This window comes from Engystomops pustulosus, chromosome 3, assembly GCF_040894005.1.
Source record: "Engystomops pustulosus chromosome 3, aEngPut4.maternal, whole genome shotgun sequence".
NCBI lineage: Eukaryota > Metazoa > Chordata > Amphibia > Anura > Leptodactylidae > Engystomops > Engystomops pustulosus.
The window spans coordinates 96257397-96276466 of record NC_092413.1 but is presented as its reverse complement, the minus strand read 5'-3'; the positions used below and the strand labels follow the sequence as shown (position 1 = coordinate 96276466).

Sequence of the window (19070 nt, the reverse complement as noted above, 5' to 3'; positions counted from 1 at the left end):
TACTCTACGCCTCAGTAGCCTCTTACGTTCTGCCTACCAGATAGCGTTAGTGCGCAGCTACGAAAAGCTGCGCGCACTCGTCTGCGAAGTTGAGTTCTGTGCATCCGCAAGAACGCATGCGCAGAACCCCACTTCGCTCCTCATAGCTGCAAGCTAAAACTGTCTAGTAGTCGGAACGCAAGAGGCTACTGGGGCGTGGAGTAGCCGCGCCGTGTATCTTCAGCTCCGGCTTCTCCATGCCCCAGTTGCCTCTTTAGAAAATTTGCATATTGGGGAATTAAAATTTATAAAAGTTCTGGGGCACAAAAGAATTATCCCTAAAAAGGGCTATACTACTCTACATAAGAGGAAGCTGCCACCGGATCTACCTTAATAGGTAGATCCGTGGTGGTAGGTTTCCTTTAATAATCCTTGAATTCTCACAAATTAATTCATCATCCCTGATGTTTCCTTAATAGCTGTGTGCAGACTCTCTGTGCACTCTGTAGAATGTTTTTTTACATGTCTGAACAATAATGAATAGAAAGGACCTGTAGCAGGAGATTATAACTCATCCTGCTGCTCTCCCCTCCCCACTCCCTATGTATGTCAGTGAGACAGACTGAAAGAAAAAAACACACTGGAAGCTGCCATTAGGACGGACTGAAAGAGTAAGAAACGGGAAGTTGTGTAGAGAAGCAAAGTGCAGAATGGGGAGAAGAAGGAAAGGCTGAAGCTCTCACAGATGACAAAGGTACAGGTACATGTACATGCAAATACATGTTTTTAATGGAACTGATTTATTGAAAAGTGGCCAACCCTTTAAGTTGAATTTGTTTGTAAGTCGAGTCAGGTATATTTTTTCGTCCCCGTGGCAATTGGATTTTCATAGTTTTGGGAACAAGGATTAACAATAAAGCTTCAGTGCAGACACTTTGATAACTCTCATAGTTAATAGGGGGCTAAAGTTCAGTAAATTACCAGCATCAGAGGTCACAGTGGTCTGAGAGGTTTATTTGTAACTAAGAATCACCTGTAAGTCTTTTTGTATTTTCTATTGGACACCTCCACATCTACCTTGTACAGGAGCCTGTAAGTCCCTGTCAGTCTGTTTTTATCAACACGACTTGCAGTGTAATTATACATTTCTTTTGTATCCATGCTCCAATGCTGTTAAATTATTGAAAACATTGCCTTTTTTAGACCGAAATACCAAAGTGTCTTGTTACAGACACTCTTGAACAGAGATGTTCTTAAGCATAAAATATATATATCTCATATATTTTAAAGTGGTTCACAAAGGTTAGCCAGTGTAGAATAAAAGCCTTAGAGATTTTCTGAGAATTCAGAGGCCCCCTTATCCATGGTAATATCTATTGATCACCGAGCGATATGAACGTACAGAGATGCGCATTCTGTGGATGATCTCTTTTTAGTATTTCATACATTGTCTAAAAATGATATACTTATAAGACTTGAAGACTGCCTTTGATGTATGTCTTTTTCCTGAAGCCTTTCTATTTCAGTGTAAACTTCACACCTCTGTCTCTACCTTTCAGAATGTTATATGCTAATAGGATGTTGGTCTATTTCACACCATAAGATTTCAAAGGATCAGTTCCACTATATCTGAATCTATTTGAACTGTGTTACTAATTGAAACGACATGATAACATCCTATTGTAGCAAGGTTAATTAAGTAAAAGTAAAATTGACAACAATGTACCCAGTACAATGCAGAGGTTGTAAATGAAATAATAGATAATAATGGAATATTGGACCAAGCACTATAACACCATCCTATCTACCAGATATGACAAATAGCAGACATGATTTTGACTGGTATTCTTTTCAAATGCATAAAAATTAAAGGTTATTTCGGGCTGTATTAAAAAATCTCTGGAGGTAGGGGTGTGGCCAACTGCTAAACAAGGAGGAAGCAAGTGGGGATAGCTCCTCTGTTTAATGATAATTAATTGCCAACTGGACTCAGTAAACCCCTAATGCGGCTACAACCCCCACTATTAGCGTGTTGGTACTTATACCATCAGCCTTATTGCCCTATGGCCAGGACCTCCATTGGGCCTCACCCTGTCCCTTCCGTGATCGGGCCATTCTTCTTCCAGGGATGACTCCCAGCACCATGAAGGCTTCCTGAGACACGATCCACCCTCCGGTAGGCCTATCGGAAGAATCCCCTGTAATTTGATGCCAAATCCTCGACCTCAACTTAGAGCTACAGCCGGCAGCAGAGCACCATCGCCTGGACCGGAAGCTGCCTCCCCTGGGTTCCTACTTTGGGGTAGCTGACCTTCCTCCCTGCAGCCAGTACCCACCCCAGGGGCCCCTTCAGTTGTCCTCTAAGAGCTCCTTAGCAGCTGTGCTTGCCACCAGGGTCTGTCTAGGCCCGATGCTTGGTCCTTAAATTTTCAGCCTGAAGTAAAGTGGAGGAGCTAAGGCCTGCATCTGCACACTGATGCCTGCCTCTGCACACTGATGCCTGCCTCTACTCGTCAAAAGCACCCTCTAGGAGCCCTAAACTGCACATTTGGGGAGATATTTTAATCACCTGCGGGACCCTGCGCACAGGGATCAGCTGAGGGCTGGACTTGGGCTGCTACCACAGGTACTGAAGGTACTGTGCCCATTGCTTCTAGCTATAATTAAAGACAGTGAGCACCCTCTATGAACATTTGGCTATTACTCTTGAGGGCGGAATGTCTATGAAGCAGGGAAAATCCACTAAAAAGGCAGATACGCCTCCAAGGGGCCAGATTACTGACTTAATCACCAAAACTCAGACAACATCCCCCCGTAAACAGTTGCCACCACCAGGTGGCTTTCCAGATGGGCCCTCTGTGTCAAGTGTCTCGAAGCGAAATGTGATGTCTTGGAGAACCCTTATCGTAGAGGCAATCTTCGGATTTGAGGTCTCCCAGAGTCCATCACCAACCTACATGAGGCTGCCCTTAACCTCTTCACTGTTCTCTTAAATTGTGCATAATCTTCAAATGGACTGCATTCATAGGGCCCCCATAAAGCTATAAAACCCCTCTTTTCCTAGAGATGTTGTTCTTAAGATTAGTTATTCGGAGGTTAGAGACCAACTATTACATGCTGCCCAGAATCTGGCACACCTCACTAAAGTCTCTCCTTGAGTTCAGCTTTATGCAGATCTGGCACCATATACTGTGGCTAAGTGTAGATCCTTATGCCTATTGACGCAAGCACTACAAAGATCAGGAATTCGCTGCCGCTGGGGATTTCCATTCTCCCTACAGTTCCATCTCCAGAACCTACAACTAACAGTTCTTACTCTGACCGAGGGTAGGGATATCCAGGAGGTTGAAGGTATTCAAGTGCAGGATTCCACTACCACAATGTCCACAATGCTCTGGACTGCAAGCTGCCAGAATTCAAGATACACCTGCTACCGGCTTGCCACTTTCAGACCCTATGGACTGACTTTTGCTGCTTTCTCTCAGATACGTTTTCTCTGTTTCTAGTATAATACTTGATTGTTATGTTATTCTGAGTTCTCAAGTTCTGTGTCAGCATGGGAGTTGATGGCTGAGCACTACGACGTCTGCCACACCTGGTTATTTTGACTGTGTTTAACCACCAGACTTCCTTCCGTGGCAGTTGTATTTACTTATCTGTTAGTTTGTCTGTCCTAGTCTTTTGTTTTTATTCCTATTGTCCCCAGTTTACTGCTATCTATCCTTTCTAAGCGTGTTGGTACATTAGCGCTTACTAGTACTCCCTGTCATGTTTACAATTGTGTCCCATAAAGTGAGAGGGATTAAATTCCCCGGTTAAGAGAAGTAAAGCCTTTTCCCAATAGTTGCTCCTATTTACTAAGGTTTTGCTAGCTTGACCTTAGTCTGGATTCTGGATGGGTGATTTTAAATTTACCATGTCCCTGCCACTAGACAGATCAAGTTTGGACCCAAGTTTGGACAGACTATCTGCCCCTAAGAGGTACTAATACAGGCAGCATTACGTGAATTTGGGTTGGTAGATATTTGGCGGGAACATCATGGCGTGCGCAGAGGATATTCCTATTTCTCCCTGGCCCGTGGCTCATATTCATGCATAGATCTCCTAGCCTTGGCTTCCATTCTGGTCACTAAAGATCTTCCACCCGGGAGTGGTGGAACGACCAAAACACAGCATGTAGCACATACATGTTTCCGATCGCTTTAGCCGCTGAAAAGTTGTGCTACCATCTGCAGCAGCGCTATACAGCTGGAAGGCATGCTGTCTGGGGCATAAGGGGTGGGGGAAGCGGGGAGGAATGCTCCACAGTCCGTAGCAGCGCATTACGTGTGTGCAACTCTTGCTGACGGCATCACTGGGCGGACGCAGCAAGCGCCAGAGGACAGAAGCCTAGGAGGCAGAGAGCCTGCGAGACAGCCTGCTGGTATAAAAAAGGTTAATAATTAGAGATGAGCGAACATGCTCGTCCGAGCTTGATGCTCGTTCGAGCATTAGCGTACTCGAAACTGCTCGTTGCTCGGACGAATACTTCGCCCGCTCGAGAAAATGGCAGCTCCCGCCGTTTTGCTTTTTGGCGGCCAGAAACAGAGCCAATCACAAGCCAGGAGACTCTGCACTCCACCCAGCATGACGTGGTACCCTTACACGTCGATAGCAGTGGTTGGCTGGCCAGATCAGGTGACCCTGGGATAGACTAGCCGCTGCCCGCGCTGCTCGGATCATTCTGTGTCTGGATGCCGCTAGGGAGAGAGCTGCTGCTGGTCAGGGAAAGCGTTAGGGTGTTCTATTAGCTTACTGTTAGGCAGGAGTGATTCTCCAAGAACCCAACAGCCCTTCTTAGGGCTACAATAACGTTCTACTTTTTTTTTTTTTATTTGCATCTACTACCATTTTGTGAGGAATTAGCAGGGGGACTTGCTACCGTTGTGTTTAGCTCTTAGTGGCACACATATCCACCTCAAACACCAAAGTGGGAAAATTTAGTAGGGGTTGGATTTCAATTAGGCACAGTCTGCCATTTTTCCTTTTTTATTTTACGTTTATTTTGTTTAATAACTCAGTGTCATCTCATCTGGCATAGTAGTGTGCTTTCATACTTGGCTAGAAAATAGCCATAGGAGAATCCAAACGGCTTACGCCTACAGTAGCGTTATATATTTGATTTCTGGTTGATCTGCTGGTGGCTGTACTTGCTGCAGTGCATCTACTAGCCAATTGTGAGCAATTTGTAGTGAGACTTGCGACCGCTGTGTTTTGCGCTTAGTGACGCACATATCCATTGCAAAGACCGAAGTGGGAAAATTTAGTAGGGGTTGGATTTCAATTAGGCACAGTCTGCCATTTGTCCTTTTTTATTTTACGTTTATTTTGTTTAATAACTCAGCGTCATCTCATCTGGCATAGTAGTGTGCTTTCATACTTGGCTAGAAAATAGCCATAGGAGAATCCAAACGGCTTACGCCTACAGTAGCGTTATATATTTGATTTCTGGTTGATCTGCTGGTGGCTGTACTTGCTGCAGTGCATCTACTAGCCAATTGTGAGCAATTTGTAGTGAGACTTGCGACCGCTGTGTTTTGCGCTTAGTGACGCACATATCCATTGCAAAGACCGAAGTGGGAAAATTTAGTAGGGGTTGGATTTCAATTAGGCACAGTCTGCCATTTGTCCTTTTTTATTTTACGTTTATTTTGTTTAATAACTCAGCGTCATCTCATCTGGCATAGTAGTGTGCTTTCATACTTGGCTAGAAAATAGCCATAGGAGAATCCAAACGGCTTACGCCTACAGTAGCGTTATATATTTGATTTCTGGTTGATCTGCTGGTGGCTGTACTTGCTGCAGTGCATCTACTAGCCAATTGTGAGCAATTTGTAGTGAGACTTGCGACCGCTGTGTTTTGCGCTTAGTGACGCACATATCCATTGCAAAGACCGAAGTGGGAAAATTTAGTAGGGGTTGGATTTCAATTAGGCACAGTCTGCCATTTGTCCTTTTTTATTTTACGTTTATTTTGTTTAATAACTCAGCGTCATCTCATCTGGCATAGTAGTGTGCTTTCATACTTGGCTAGAAAATAGCCATAGGAGAATCCAAACGGCTTACGCCTACAGTAGCGTATATATATTTGATTTCTGGTTGATCTGCTGGTGGCTGTACTTGCTGCAGTGCATCTACTAGCCAATTGTGAGCAATTTGTAGTGAGACTTGCGACCGCTGTGTTTTGCGCTTAGTGACGCACATATCCATTGCAAAGACCGAAGTGGGAAAATGTAGTAGGGGTTGGATTTCAATTAGGCACAGTCTGCCATTTGTCCTTTTTTATTTTACGTTTATTTTGTTTAATAACTCAGCGTCATCTCATCTGGCATAGTAGTGTGCTTTCATACTTGGCTAGAAAATAGCCATAGGAGAATCCAAACGGCTTACGCCTACAGTAGCGTTATATATTTGATTTCTGGTTGATCTGCTGGTGGCTGTACTTGCTGCAGTGCATCTACTAGCCAATTGTGAGCAATTTGTAGTGAGACTTGCGACTGCTGTGTTTTGCGCTTAGTGACGCACATATCCATTGCAAAGACCGAAGTGGGAAAATTTAGTAGGGGTTGGATTTCAATTAGGCACAGTCTGCCATTTGTCCTTTTTTATTTTACGTTTATTTTGTTTAATAACTCAGCGTCATCTCATCTGGCATAGTAGTGTGCTTTCATACTTGGCTAGAAAATAGCCATAGGAGAATCCAAACGGCTTACGCCTACAGTAGCGTTATATATTTGATTTCTGGTTGATCTGCTGGTGGCTGTACTTGCTGCAGTGCATCTACTAGCCAATTGTGAGCAATTTGTAGTGAGACTTGCGACCGCTGTGTTTTGCGCTTAGTGACGCACATATCCATTGCAAAGACCGAAGTGGGAAAATTTAGTAGGGGTTGGATTTCAATTAGGCACAGTCTGCCATTTGTCCTTTTTTATTTTACGTTTATTTTGTTTAATAACTCAGTGTCATCTCATCTGGCATAGTAGTGTGCTTTCATACTTGGCTAGAAAATAGCCATAGCAATAGGATAGCATTGTTTGGTTTTAAAAACTCAAAAACACAAAAAAAAAAAAACACAAAAAAAAGTTAAAAAAAAATTAAAGCTATAACTCTCATTTTAAAAATATTTAACCCGAGGGCTAGGGGTAGAGGACGAGGGCGGGGACGTGGGCGTCCAACTACTGCAGGGGTCAGAGGCCGTGGTCCTGGCCGGGGTGAGACACCACCTGCTTATGAGGGAGCAGGGGAACGCCGCAGAGCTACACTCCCTAGGTTCATGTCTGAAGTTACTGGGACTCGTGGTAGAGCACTGTTGAGGCCAGAACAGTGCGAACAGGTGATGTCGTGGATTGCTGACAATGCTTCGAGCAATTTGTCCACCAGTCAGTCTTCCACGCAGTCCACCCATGTCACCGAAATCGCCACTCCTCCAGCTCCTGCACCTCAGCCTCCTCCCCCCCAGTCTGCCCCCTCCCAGGAAAATTTGTCATTTGAACCGGCATACTCTGAGGAACTGTTTTCTGGACCCTTCCCACAGTCACAAACCACTTGTCCGGTTGCTGCTGAGCAATTTTCCGATGCCCAGGTTTTCCACCAGTCACAGTCTGTGGGTGATGATGACCTTCTTGACGTAGTGGAAGTGTGTAAAGAGGTGTCCGACGATGAGGAGACACGGTTGTCAGACAGTGGGGAAGTTGTTGTCAGGGCAGGAAGTCCGAGGGGGGAGCAGACTGAGGGATCGGAGGATGATGAGGTGACAGACCCAAGCTGGGTTGAGAGGCCGGGTGAACACAGTGCTTCTGAGACGGAGGAGAGTCCTCGACCAGAACAGGTTGGAAGAGGCAGTGGTGGGGCCAGACGGAGAGGCAGGGCCAGAGCTGGTGCATCAGCGCCAAATGTGTCAACTAGTGAAGCTCCCGTGGCGAGGGCTCTTGCGGCGAGGGCTAGATCTTCAGAAGTCTGGAGGTTCTTTAAGGAAACACCGGATGACCGACGGACTGTGGTGTGCAACATTTGCCAAACCAGGCTCAGCAGGGGTTCCACCACTACTAGCTTAACTACCACCAGTATGCGCAGGCATATGAATGCTAAACACCCCACTCAGTGGCAACAAGCCCGTTCACCTCCGGCCGTGCACACCACTGCTCCTTCCCCTGTGTCAGCTGATAGTCAGCCCCCTGCCCAGGACCCTGCCACAAAAGCCCCATCGTCGCCTCCACGATCCTCCACAGCATCCACCAGCGTTCAGCTCTCCATACCCCAGACGCTGAAGCGGAAACGCAAATATAGTGCAACCCACCCGCACGCCCAAGCCCTTAATGTGCACATCTCCAGATTGCTTAGCCTGGAGATGCTGCCCTATAGGCTAGTAGAGACCGAGGCCTTTCGCAACCTCATGGCGGCGGCCGCCCCTCGGTATTCGGTCCCCAGCCGCCACTACTTTTCCCGATGTGCCGTCCCAGCCCTGCACCAGCACGTGTCAGACAACATCACCCGTGCCCTGACCAACGCCGTTTCTGACAAGGTCCACCTGACCACGGACACGTGGACGAGTGCTGCCGGGCAGGGCCACTATATATCGCTGACGGCACATTGGGTTAACTTGGTGGAGGCTGGGACCGAGTCTGACCCTGGGGCTGGTCATATACTGCCGACGCCGAGGATTGCGGGGCCTACCTCGGTCCAGGTGTTTCAGGCCTACTATGCCTCCTCCTCCTCCCACCCCTCCTCCACCTCCTCCTCCGAACTACCATCCGTGGGCACGGCGCCATCAGTCGGTAGCTCTAGGCACAGCAGCAGTGCCGTTGCTAAGCGACAGCAGGCGGTGCTCAAACTGCTGAGCCTAGGCGATAAAAGGCACACCGCCCAAGAGCTATTACAGGGCATCACGGCGCAGACTGATCTGTGGCTGGCACCGCTGAACCTGAAGCCAGGCATGGTTGTGTGTGACAACGGCCGTAACCTGGTGGCGGCTCTGCAACTCGGCAGACTGACACATGTGCCATGCCTGGCCCATGTGTTAAATCTGATAGTTCAGCGTTTCCTCAAGACATACCCCAATCTGTCAGATTTGCTCACGAAGGTGCGCCGCATCTGTGCGCATTTCAGGAAGTCCAGCACAGATGCTGCCACTCTCAGGGCAGCGCAGCGCCGCCTCCAACTGCCCGCTCACCGACTGTTGTGCGACGTGCCCACGAGGTGGAATTCAACACTGACCATGTTATCCAGAGTTTACCAGCAGCGCCGAGCCATTGTAGACTGCCAGATGTCAACTTCCACCAGAACTGGTAGTCAGGTCAGTCAGCTTCCTCAAGTCTACAATGAGGAGTGGACGTGGATGTCTGATATCTGTCAGGTGCTGAGTAACTTTGAGGAATCAACACAGATGGTCAGTGGCGATGCCGCCATCATCAGCCTCACCATCCCGCTGCTTGGCCTGTTGAAAAACTCTCTGATCAGCATGAAGTCGGAAGCTTTGCGCTCGTCACAAGAGACGGGGGAAGAAGATTCCCTTGTTGATAGCCAAAGCACCCTTAGGTCTGTTTCTCAGCGCATATCGGAGGAGGTGGAGGTGGAGGAGGATGAGGAGGAAGAGGAGGAGAATGTTGGCGAGACACAAGAGGGGACCATTGTTGAGTCCTTCACTGTTCAGCGTGTATGGGCAGAAGAAGAGGAGTTGGAGGAGTTGGAGGAGGAGGAAATGGACAGTCAGGCCAGTGAGGGGAGTGAATTCTTACGCGTTGGTACTCTGGCGCATATGGCAGATTTCATGCTAGGCTGCCTATCCCGTGACCCTCGCGTTCAAAGAATTTATTCCAGCACCGATTACTGGGTGTTCACTCTCCTGGACCCACGGTACAAGCAAAATCTTTCCACTCTCATCCCTGCAGAGGAAAGGAGTGTGAGAATGCATGAATACCAGCAGGCCCTGGTTCACAAGCTGAAACAGTATTTCCCTTCTGACAGCGCTAGCGGCAGAGTGCGTAGTTCTGCGGGACAAGTAGCGAGGGAGAGTAGGCGAGCAGGCAGCTTGTCCAGCACTGGCAAGGGTACGCTTTACAAGGCTTTTGCCAGCTTTATGTCACCCCAGCAAGACACTGTCACCTGTCCCCAGTCTCGGCAGAGTAGGGCTGATCTTTACAGAAAGATGGTGAGGGAGTACGTAGCTGACCATACCATCGTCCTAAATGATCACACAGCTCCCTACAACTACTGGGTTTCAAAGCTGGACATGTGGCACGAACTGGCGCTGTACGCCTTGGAGGTTCTTGCCTGCCCTGCCGCTAGCGTCTTGTCCGAGCGGGTTTTCAGTGCAGCTGGTGGCATCATCACCGATAAGCGTACACGCCTGTCGACTGACAGCGCTGACAGGCTGACGCTTATTAAGATGAATAAAGCCTGGATTTCTCATAATTTCCAATCTCCACCAGGTGAAGGAAGCTCAACCTGAATAATTGATCCACTCCTCCTCCTCCTCATTTTCCTCCTTCTCCTCCTCTTTGTACAGTAAAGCAGAGGAAACTGGCTATTTTTTGACAGGGCCCACTGGCTCTAGCTATAGTACTTTATGCATTTAATTTTTCTGGAGGGCCACCGACCCGGTCCTCTGTTTTAAACAATTTTTGGGAGTGCCACATACAGGCACTCAATCTATTCAATTTTTCTGGAGGGCCACCTACCTGCTCCTCTGGTTTGAAAACTTTTTGGGACTGCCACATACAGGCACTCAATCTATTCAATTTTTCTGGAGGGCCACCTACCTGCTCCTCTGGTTTGAAAACTTTTTGGGACTGCCACATACAGGCACTCAATCGATTCCATTTTTCTGGAGGGCCACCTACCTGCTCCTCTGGTTTGAAAACTTTTTGCGACTGCCACATACAGGCACTCAATCGATTCCATTTTTCTGGAGGGCCACCTACCTGCTCCTCTGGTTTGAAAACTTTTTGCGACTGCCACATACAGGCACTCAATCGATTCCATTTTTCTGGAGGGCCACCTACCTGCTCCTCTGGTTTGAAAACTTTTTGGGACTGCCACATACAGGCACTCAATCGATTCAATTTTTCTGGAGGGCCACCTACCTGCTCCTCTGGTTTGAAAACTTTTTGGGACTGCCACATACAGGCACTCAATCTATTCTATTTTTCTGGAGGGCCACCTACCTGCTCCTCTGGTTTGAAAACTTTTTGGGACTGCCACATACAGGCACTCAATCTATTCTATTTTTCTGGAGGGCCACCTACCTGCTCCTCTGGTTTGAAAAATTTTTGGGACTGCCACATACAGGCACTATCCAAATTAAATTGTCTCCATAGCAGCCTCCACACGTTGTCTCCATTGCTACCTCCAAAAGTCGTCCATATAGCTGCCTCCATACATCGTCCCTTTATCAAACGAGGTGTGTCAGGCAGAAATTTGGGTTGTTTTCATGGATTCCACATCAAAGTTGTTAACTTTGTCGCCACCCAGCTGTGTTATCCACAAAATACACTAATAAACTTTTATCATTTACCAATATTATTTCAGCGCTTCTTGCGCATCTGTTTACATTCCCCTCACCCGCCATATCCCAAACTTATAAGAACGCTACTACACTTGATCTTATACAAAAGGTTCTTAGAAGTGCTGTTTGGGGAGTAGCCTAGAGACAGGGGCTTGGATTGGCGAAAGCTCGCCTGGCTGCGGAGCGCCAGCTCCATCCCAAGATCCAACTAACATAGTTTTAACTGCAGCACCTTTAATCTACTACTAGTTCACTGCCTCCATAATAATAATAATAATCTTTATTTATATAGCGCCATCATATTCCGTAGCGCTTTACAAATCATAGGAAACAAATACAAATGTAATGTAACAGAGCACAACATTTGTATGGAACAACAGGAGTGAGGTCCCTGCTCGCCAGAGCTTACGGTTTATGAAGATGATGGGGTAACACGAGGTAAAAGAATATTTAATGGTCAAGCCATTCTTCTTAGGGAATAGAACAAAATATAATAAATGGAATTGCTGTCGCTTGAACCACTCAGCCGTCATCTTACATACCAGGTCCAGGGTGAATGGGACTGTAGAGAAGTCTGGTGCCTGTTGGTTGCTGGATAACAGATGGGAGGACGACACAGGACGGGTTAGTAGAAGAGTTAAAACTTCTTGCAGTTAATGAGTGTTATAGGCTTGCCTAAAGAAATGGGTTTTAAGAGCACGTTTGAAACTTTGGAGGTTAGGTATTAGTCTGATAGTCCAGGGCAGAGCATTCCATAGAATTGGTGCAGCTCTAGAGAAGTCTTGGAGACGCGAGTGGGAGGTCCGCACTAGGGTAGAGGTTAATCTAAGATCACTGGCGGATCTAAGAGCACGGGTTGGGCGATAGACTGAGATAAGAGAGGAGAGGTAGGGGGGTGCAGCATTATACAGAGCTTTATGGATGAGGGTTATTATTTTAAACTATTCGAAAGGAGACTGGCAGCCAGTGCAGCTACTGGCATGAACTGTAAGCATACATGGTCCCCTTATCAAACGAGCTGTGTCAGGCAGAATTTTGGGTTGTTTTCATGGCTTCCACAACAAACTTGTTAACTTTGTCGCCACCCTGCTGTGTAATCCACAAAAAATACTGGCAAACTTTTATCATTTACCGATATTATTTCAGCGCTTCTTGCGCATCTGTTTACATTCCCCTCACCCGCCATATCCTAAACTTATAAGAACGCTACTACACTTGATCTTATACAAAAGGTTCTTAGAAGTGCTGTTTGGGGAGTAGCCTAGAGACAGGGGCTTGGATTGGCGAAAGCTCGCCTGGCAGCGGAGCGCCAGCTCCATGCCAAGATCCAACTAACATAGTTTTAACTGCAGCACCTTTAATCTACTACTAGTTCACTGCCTCCATACATGGTCCCCTTATCAAACGAGCTGTGTCAGGCAGAATTTTGGGTTGTTTTCATGGCTTCCATGTTAACTTTGTCGCCACCCTGCTGTGTAATCCACAAAATATACTGGCAAACTTTTATCATGTACCGATATTATTTGAGCGCTTCTTGCTCACCTCCTTTGGTTCCTCTCTGCCACCCATTGGTTTGAAGCCTGAGTCCATTTAGGGTATGTCGCCATGACACTCTCTAGCCTGCCGCTGCTGCCTCTGCATGCCATCCCCTATAGCAGTGATGGCGAACCTTTTGGAGACTGAGTGCCCAAACTACAACCAAAAACCACTTATTTAACGTGGACTGCCAACATGGCATTTGAAGAAGTAACTTATTACTACCTTTTCTTCCACGTCTTTCAATCGTATCGGTCCCTGAGGTCACCAATACAGTTGAAAGAAGGATGGCAAATTCAGGCATCATTGTAGCTTCTCTGCAGGGTCTCTCTGTAGAGGAAGAATGGGGAGTCCAGCAGAAAGACCTCCAAAGATATTGCAGTTCTGTCAGCGCCTTCTCACTACACCTGCAATTCCAAAGAGCCAATGAAGTGTCGCTTTAAAATAGCGCTGAGAGCAGCTTCTCTTAAGTTTCCTGGGACTGCAGAGAGATTTGGTGGATTTGGTCCTATTTTGTAAACTCTGTCCTGGGGTGATGGTCTGAGTGCCCACAAAAATGGCTCCGAGTGCCACCTCTGGCACCCGTGCCATAGGTTCGCCACCACTGCCCTATAGTGTCAGGGTCAATTATTGGATGTTTTAGATGCTATCTAGCTTCATTCTGTCACTCTGTCATGGCCATGCTGTTGCCCATAATTTTGGCATAATGGTGCGATTATGCAGCCTCAGAGGCATCCATGCATGCTGCCCCTGCTGTTTCCTGTCCATTTCCGTGGTGTTTCCATCCTTTTCTGAGGTTCCCAGGTGTTTGGCCAAGCTTCCCTGTGCAGAGCCTTGGTCCCCTTGAAAAATGCTCGAGTCTCCCATTGACTTCAATGGGGTTCGTTATTCGAGACGAGCACTCGAGCATCGGGAAAAGTTCGTCTCGAATAACGAGTACCCGAGCATTTTAGTGCTCGCTCATCTCTATTAATAATGTAAAAACAGTACACACACCATACACACAGTCCTGTGTAAGTGTAAGGTGCTTTGTGTGTAATCACAAAGCATTATTAATATATAGTAATAAATATTTATCAACATATAATTAAATATTGTTTTTGTGATTAAAGGAAACCTACCACTGCTCACATGATGAAATCATACAAGCACACCACCCTGTAGGCTATTTAATACTGATGCCGGCACATACTTTAGTTAGGCACAGTGATCTTTAGTTTAGCTAAAAAAAGATTAACTCACATATGTAAATTAGCCCTCCGGTGCTACCCCTACATCATCAGCCCTCAGTCTATGCCTTCCAATTGTTATTTATTCACACCTCCATCTTTCTACCTGCCCTCCTTCAGGTGAAGAGAGCCATGAAAGAAGGAGGCATGAATAAATAACAATAGGAAGGCATTGGTGGAGGACTGATGACATAGGGGTAGCACCGGAGGGCTAATTTACATATGTGAGTTAATCGTCTTTTTAGCTAAACTAAAAATCGCTGTGTCTAACCAAAGTGTCTGCTGGCATCAGTTTTAAATAGCCTACAGGGTGGTGTGCTTGTATGATTTCATCATGTGAGCAGTGGTAGGTTTCCTTTAATGACTGTTTAATTTGTAGCAATGAGAATACATAATGCATATCAGGTATCTACATTTCGAATCGTAACTGTATCAAAATTATTCTGATCATGACTTAGACGCACAAATGTCGAAACACGTCGATCTTTTAAGCTGTAACTGTATGTTGTTCTGGAGATGTGAATAAAGATCAAGAATTTTATTTAAACCAAACCTGGTGGCCGAGATTCCTTGTACATTTTCCTGTTTCGGGACCCGGCGGTGGTCTTTCCTATATCGTGCACCAAGGCTGATACCAGGGGACTTTGGACCATCACATTGTGGGGTGAGCTGAACACGTACCTGTTAGGGTGCCACATGTATATGTTTTTTGTATCAAAATTACAGTTTTGAAGTAGCCATTAACCTTATACTTTTTATTCCCTGAAACTTTGGCGCTGACTCCACTCCAGCTATTCAATCGACAATCCAGGCTCCTACTTATTATTCCACTTATCAGGACTTTACACCCTTGGTTCTTCGCTGGTGGAAAACCAGTGAATTGACCGATTACTGCATTTTCTGGATGATGTTAAGATTATTACATTTGCTAGTTTTATTGATAAGTACGACTTGCCTCAATCTGAACGTCAGATTTTACATTTTGGAAGGACTATCTCTCCCCATCCGTAACTCCCAAACATGACCCCCTATGAATTCATCTGTAAAAACAATGCTATGACTTGCGGCATTATCACCCAGCTTCTAACCAGCCACATTAACATATCAAACTTCCGTTTATGACACAGTGGGAACAAGATTTAAGCTTACAAATAGCTCTGGAGAGGTGGAATCACTGCTGTGAGATGGGGGAGAGGAGCAGTCATCAGGTGACCCTGGCTGAGGCATCTATTAAAATCATGAATAGGACAGATTTGGTGCACTCTAGGAAACATACACTCACCGGCCACTTTATTAGGTACACCATGCTAGTAACGGGTTGGACCCCCTTTTGCCTTCAGAACTGCCTCGATTCTCCGTGGCATAGATTCAACAAGAGATTCCTCAGAGATTTTGGTCCATATTGACATGATGGCATCACACAGTTGCCGCAGATTTGTCGGCTGCACATCCATGATGCGAATCTCCCGTTCCACCACATCCCAAAGATGCTCTATTGGATTGAGATCTGGTGACTGTGAAGGCCATTTGAGTACAGTGAACTCATTGTCATGTTTAAGAAACCAGTCTGAGATGATTCCAGCTTTATGACATGGCACATTATCCTGCTGAAAGTAGCCATCAGATGTTGGGTACATTGTGGTCAAAAAGGGATGGACATGGTCAGCAACAATACTCAGGTAGGCTGTGGCTTGGCAACGATACTCAGTTGGTACCAAGGGGCCCAAAGAGTGCCAAGAAAATATTCCCTGAAAGAACGAAAAGAGTTGTGGACATTCGACTGAGTCCACATTTCAATGGACTCAGTAGCCCCTGCACCCCTGAGGACGCCACTAATGTGGCGAAACATGTCGGGGGGGCGTTAGTGTGAACAAACTTTTAGTTAGCAGATTAAGTGTGGGTGTGGAACTAAATGACCGAATGACTACTAGGGATAGACTAACATAGGATCAATGAGACGATAGAATTGAAAACCAGATACATAGGATCTCAACTACCTTTGGAGTGTAGCCATTTGACTGGCAGTGAATAGTAACTGCAATTAATACAAGTGCTGGCTCACTTCGAAGTAGAGCACTGGGCATGAGATTATACATGCTTTCAAGGTAGTCACACCAGAATTTTGTGCGTGTGTTATATGACATGTGAGAGGATCTAAGAAATTGATATTGGATAAAGTGTTATAATTGAGAGCTGCAACATTGTAGCTTCACCGTCAACAAAATAAAACTGACGATCAATGCCAAACTAACAGCACAACACTGACATCTAGTGGCCTTTGAAGTATACATATCAAGATCCTGTGTTGTTTCTAAAGATAGTCTTCCTAGTTTTGTGTTGTACCACACAATAAAGTCTCCACGATGGTCTGCATAATTTTAATATAAGCCAGACAATTGTCCAAGTTGAAAATTTCACTCAAGTGGTTGAAGATTACAACCCCTTTTTTAGTATAAATATTAATAAAAGTGAAGTTTTAGCGACTAATGAGTCTCAGTGAGGTCCAACGGCCTTTTTTGTAAATACTAAGAAAATATTCCCCACACCATGACACCACCACCACCACCAGCCTGAACCATTGATACAAGGCAGGATGGATCCATGCTTTCATGTTGTTGACGCCAAATTCTGACCCTACCATCCAAATGTCGCAGCAGAAATCGAGACTCATCAGACCAGGCAACGTTTTTCCAATCTTCTACTGTCCAATTTTGATGAGCTTGTGCAAATTGTAGCCTCAGTTTCCTGTTCTTAGCTGAAAGGAGTGGCACCCGGTGTGGTCTTCTGCTGCTGTATCCCATCTGCCTCAAAGTTCGACGTACTGTGCGTTCAGAGATGCTCTTCTGCCTACCTTGGTTGTAACGGGTGGCGATTTGAGTCACTGTTGCCTTTCTATCAGCTCGAACCAGTCTGCCCATTCTCCTCTGACCTCTGGCATCAACAAGGCATTTCTGCCCACAGAACTGCCGCTCACTGGATGTCTTTTCTTTTTCGGACCATTCTCTTTAAACCCTAGAGATGGTTGTGCGTGAAAATCCCATTAGATCAGCAGTTTCTGAAATACTCAGACCAGCCCTTCTGGCACCAACAACCATACCACGTTCAAAGGCACTCAAATCACCTTTCTTCCCCATACTGATGCTCGGTTTGAACTGCAGGAGATTGTCTTGACCATGTCTACATGCCTAAATGCACTGAGTTGCCGCCATGTGATTGGCTGATTAGAAATTAAGTGTTAACGAGCAGTTGGACAGGTGTACCTAATAAGGTGGCCGGTAAGTGTACATTTTTCCCGTCCTTCTCACTCCTCTGCTTCAGAGGCTGTAATGAAGTGGGTTTGACACTACATATTTGGTGGACATGCCCTACAGTCCAGACTTCTGAAATCTCTGGTGCTTCATACGGCAATTTGACTAAGCCCCACAGCTCTACTACTAGCCAACAAACTTCTGGAACTTAAAAATAAGGCATATAGACTGACACAATTTATTGTATGCACTCTAAATGACAACTTATCGCCATCAAAAGAAAAATTATTGGGCAGAATAAAATTTTTCCATACCTCTCCCAATCACTGGTCTCAAAGGAGAGTCTTTAGGCCCCATCCTAATAAACTGATTGAATTCAACTGTTGTGTTTTTCTCATGAGGGATGTAATGTTTTTGGACAACTACACTCTACTCTTAAATGAAAAATAACATCAGGTTGGGATCCATTTTTAGCAACATCTACTTAACATATTGAAAGGAAAATGGGGCAAGAATTATAGTCATTGTCCATATTTGTACAGGTACCTCACTGGGTAAACACCCACAGTTTATGTTCAGTGGAGCCTGGGGATCAATGCTGTACAGTGACATCTATCCCCTACAGACTATAATGGCTTTGGCTGAAGGTTTACTTTATTCCCAGCAGGAAGCAAGATGAAATACTGCAGCCAACTACACTTTTTCATGCAGAAACCACATCTTCATCTTGCTACATAATGGGACCGAGCATCAAGCCCTCCATCTTTAGAATACGGAACTACTCCCAAACATAATCAATGCCATATAAGAAAAAAAAGAGCCACTCAGTTCTCAAATATAAAATTAAACAGAAGTTTATTTAGTATTATTAAAAAATTTATTACAATGGATGTTTAATGGAAGATATCCAATATTGCAAGTCCGAGTTGACTAAACCCCTGCATAGCACTATAGCAGTGATGGCTAACCTATGGCACTGGTGCCAGAGGTGGCACTCAGAGCCCTTTCTGTGGGCACTCAGGCCATCACCAGAGATGACTCCAGGTATCTTCCTGCAGTCCCAGACAGCCCAGGACTTGCTGTGCACAGAGCTATTTTGAAGTGACAGCTGTACCTGGGACTATTTTCTGCTTTATTGGTGTCCTCAGGTGCTGGTATCAAATGAAAACTGTGACAGAGAAGGGAGTATAAATCACAAATTACATTTCTGTGTTGGCACTTTGCGATAAATAAGCGGGTCTTTGTTGTAGTTTGGGCACTCGGTCTCTAAAAGGTTCGCCATCACTGCACTATAGGGTATGTCCACCTTACAAGTAACATATAATTAAATTAGTGCCTCTACAAACGTCTCCACTACACATGGATCCTAAACTAATATGCACTACTAATTAGAGTATATTCAAATGGTGAAGTCAAAAATAAAAGACCAGTGTCTTACCCATTTTGTGGTATGACAGGGGAAGCCCTGGAACACCCCAACGGTACCCCCTGAGGAAGTGTGGGTGAAACGCGCATTGGGTTGTCTGAGGGCACTGT

At 45.7% G+C, this 19070-nt stretch overlaps 1 protein-coding gene across 3 annotated transcripts in view; it reads left to right on the top strand.

Annotated features, from left to right (window-relative positions):
* Positions 1-19070, top strand: part of AKAP7 (A-kinase anchoring protein 7) — a 142639-nt gene that overhangs the window by 24975 nt on the left and 98594 nt on the right. Inside the window, exon 8 of one of the 3 annotated variants that reach the window (XM_072141528.1) lies at positions 593-1003. The exons of the other annotated variants lie outside the window; for them this stretch is intronic. Within the exon in view, the coding sequence (XP_071997629.1) occupies positions 593-636 (44 nt within the window). The 3' untranslated portion in view covers positions 637-1003. Of the gene's footprint in view, positions 1-592; positions 1004-19070 lie in introns of those variants that run through there. 3 annotated transcript variants of the gene reach the window in all.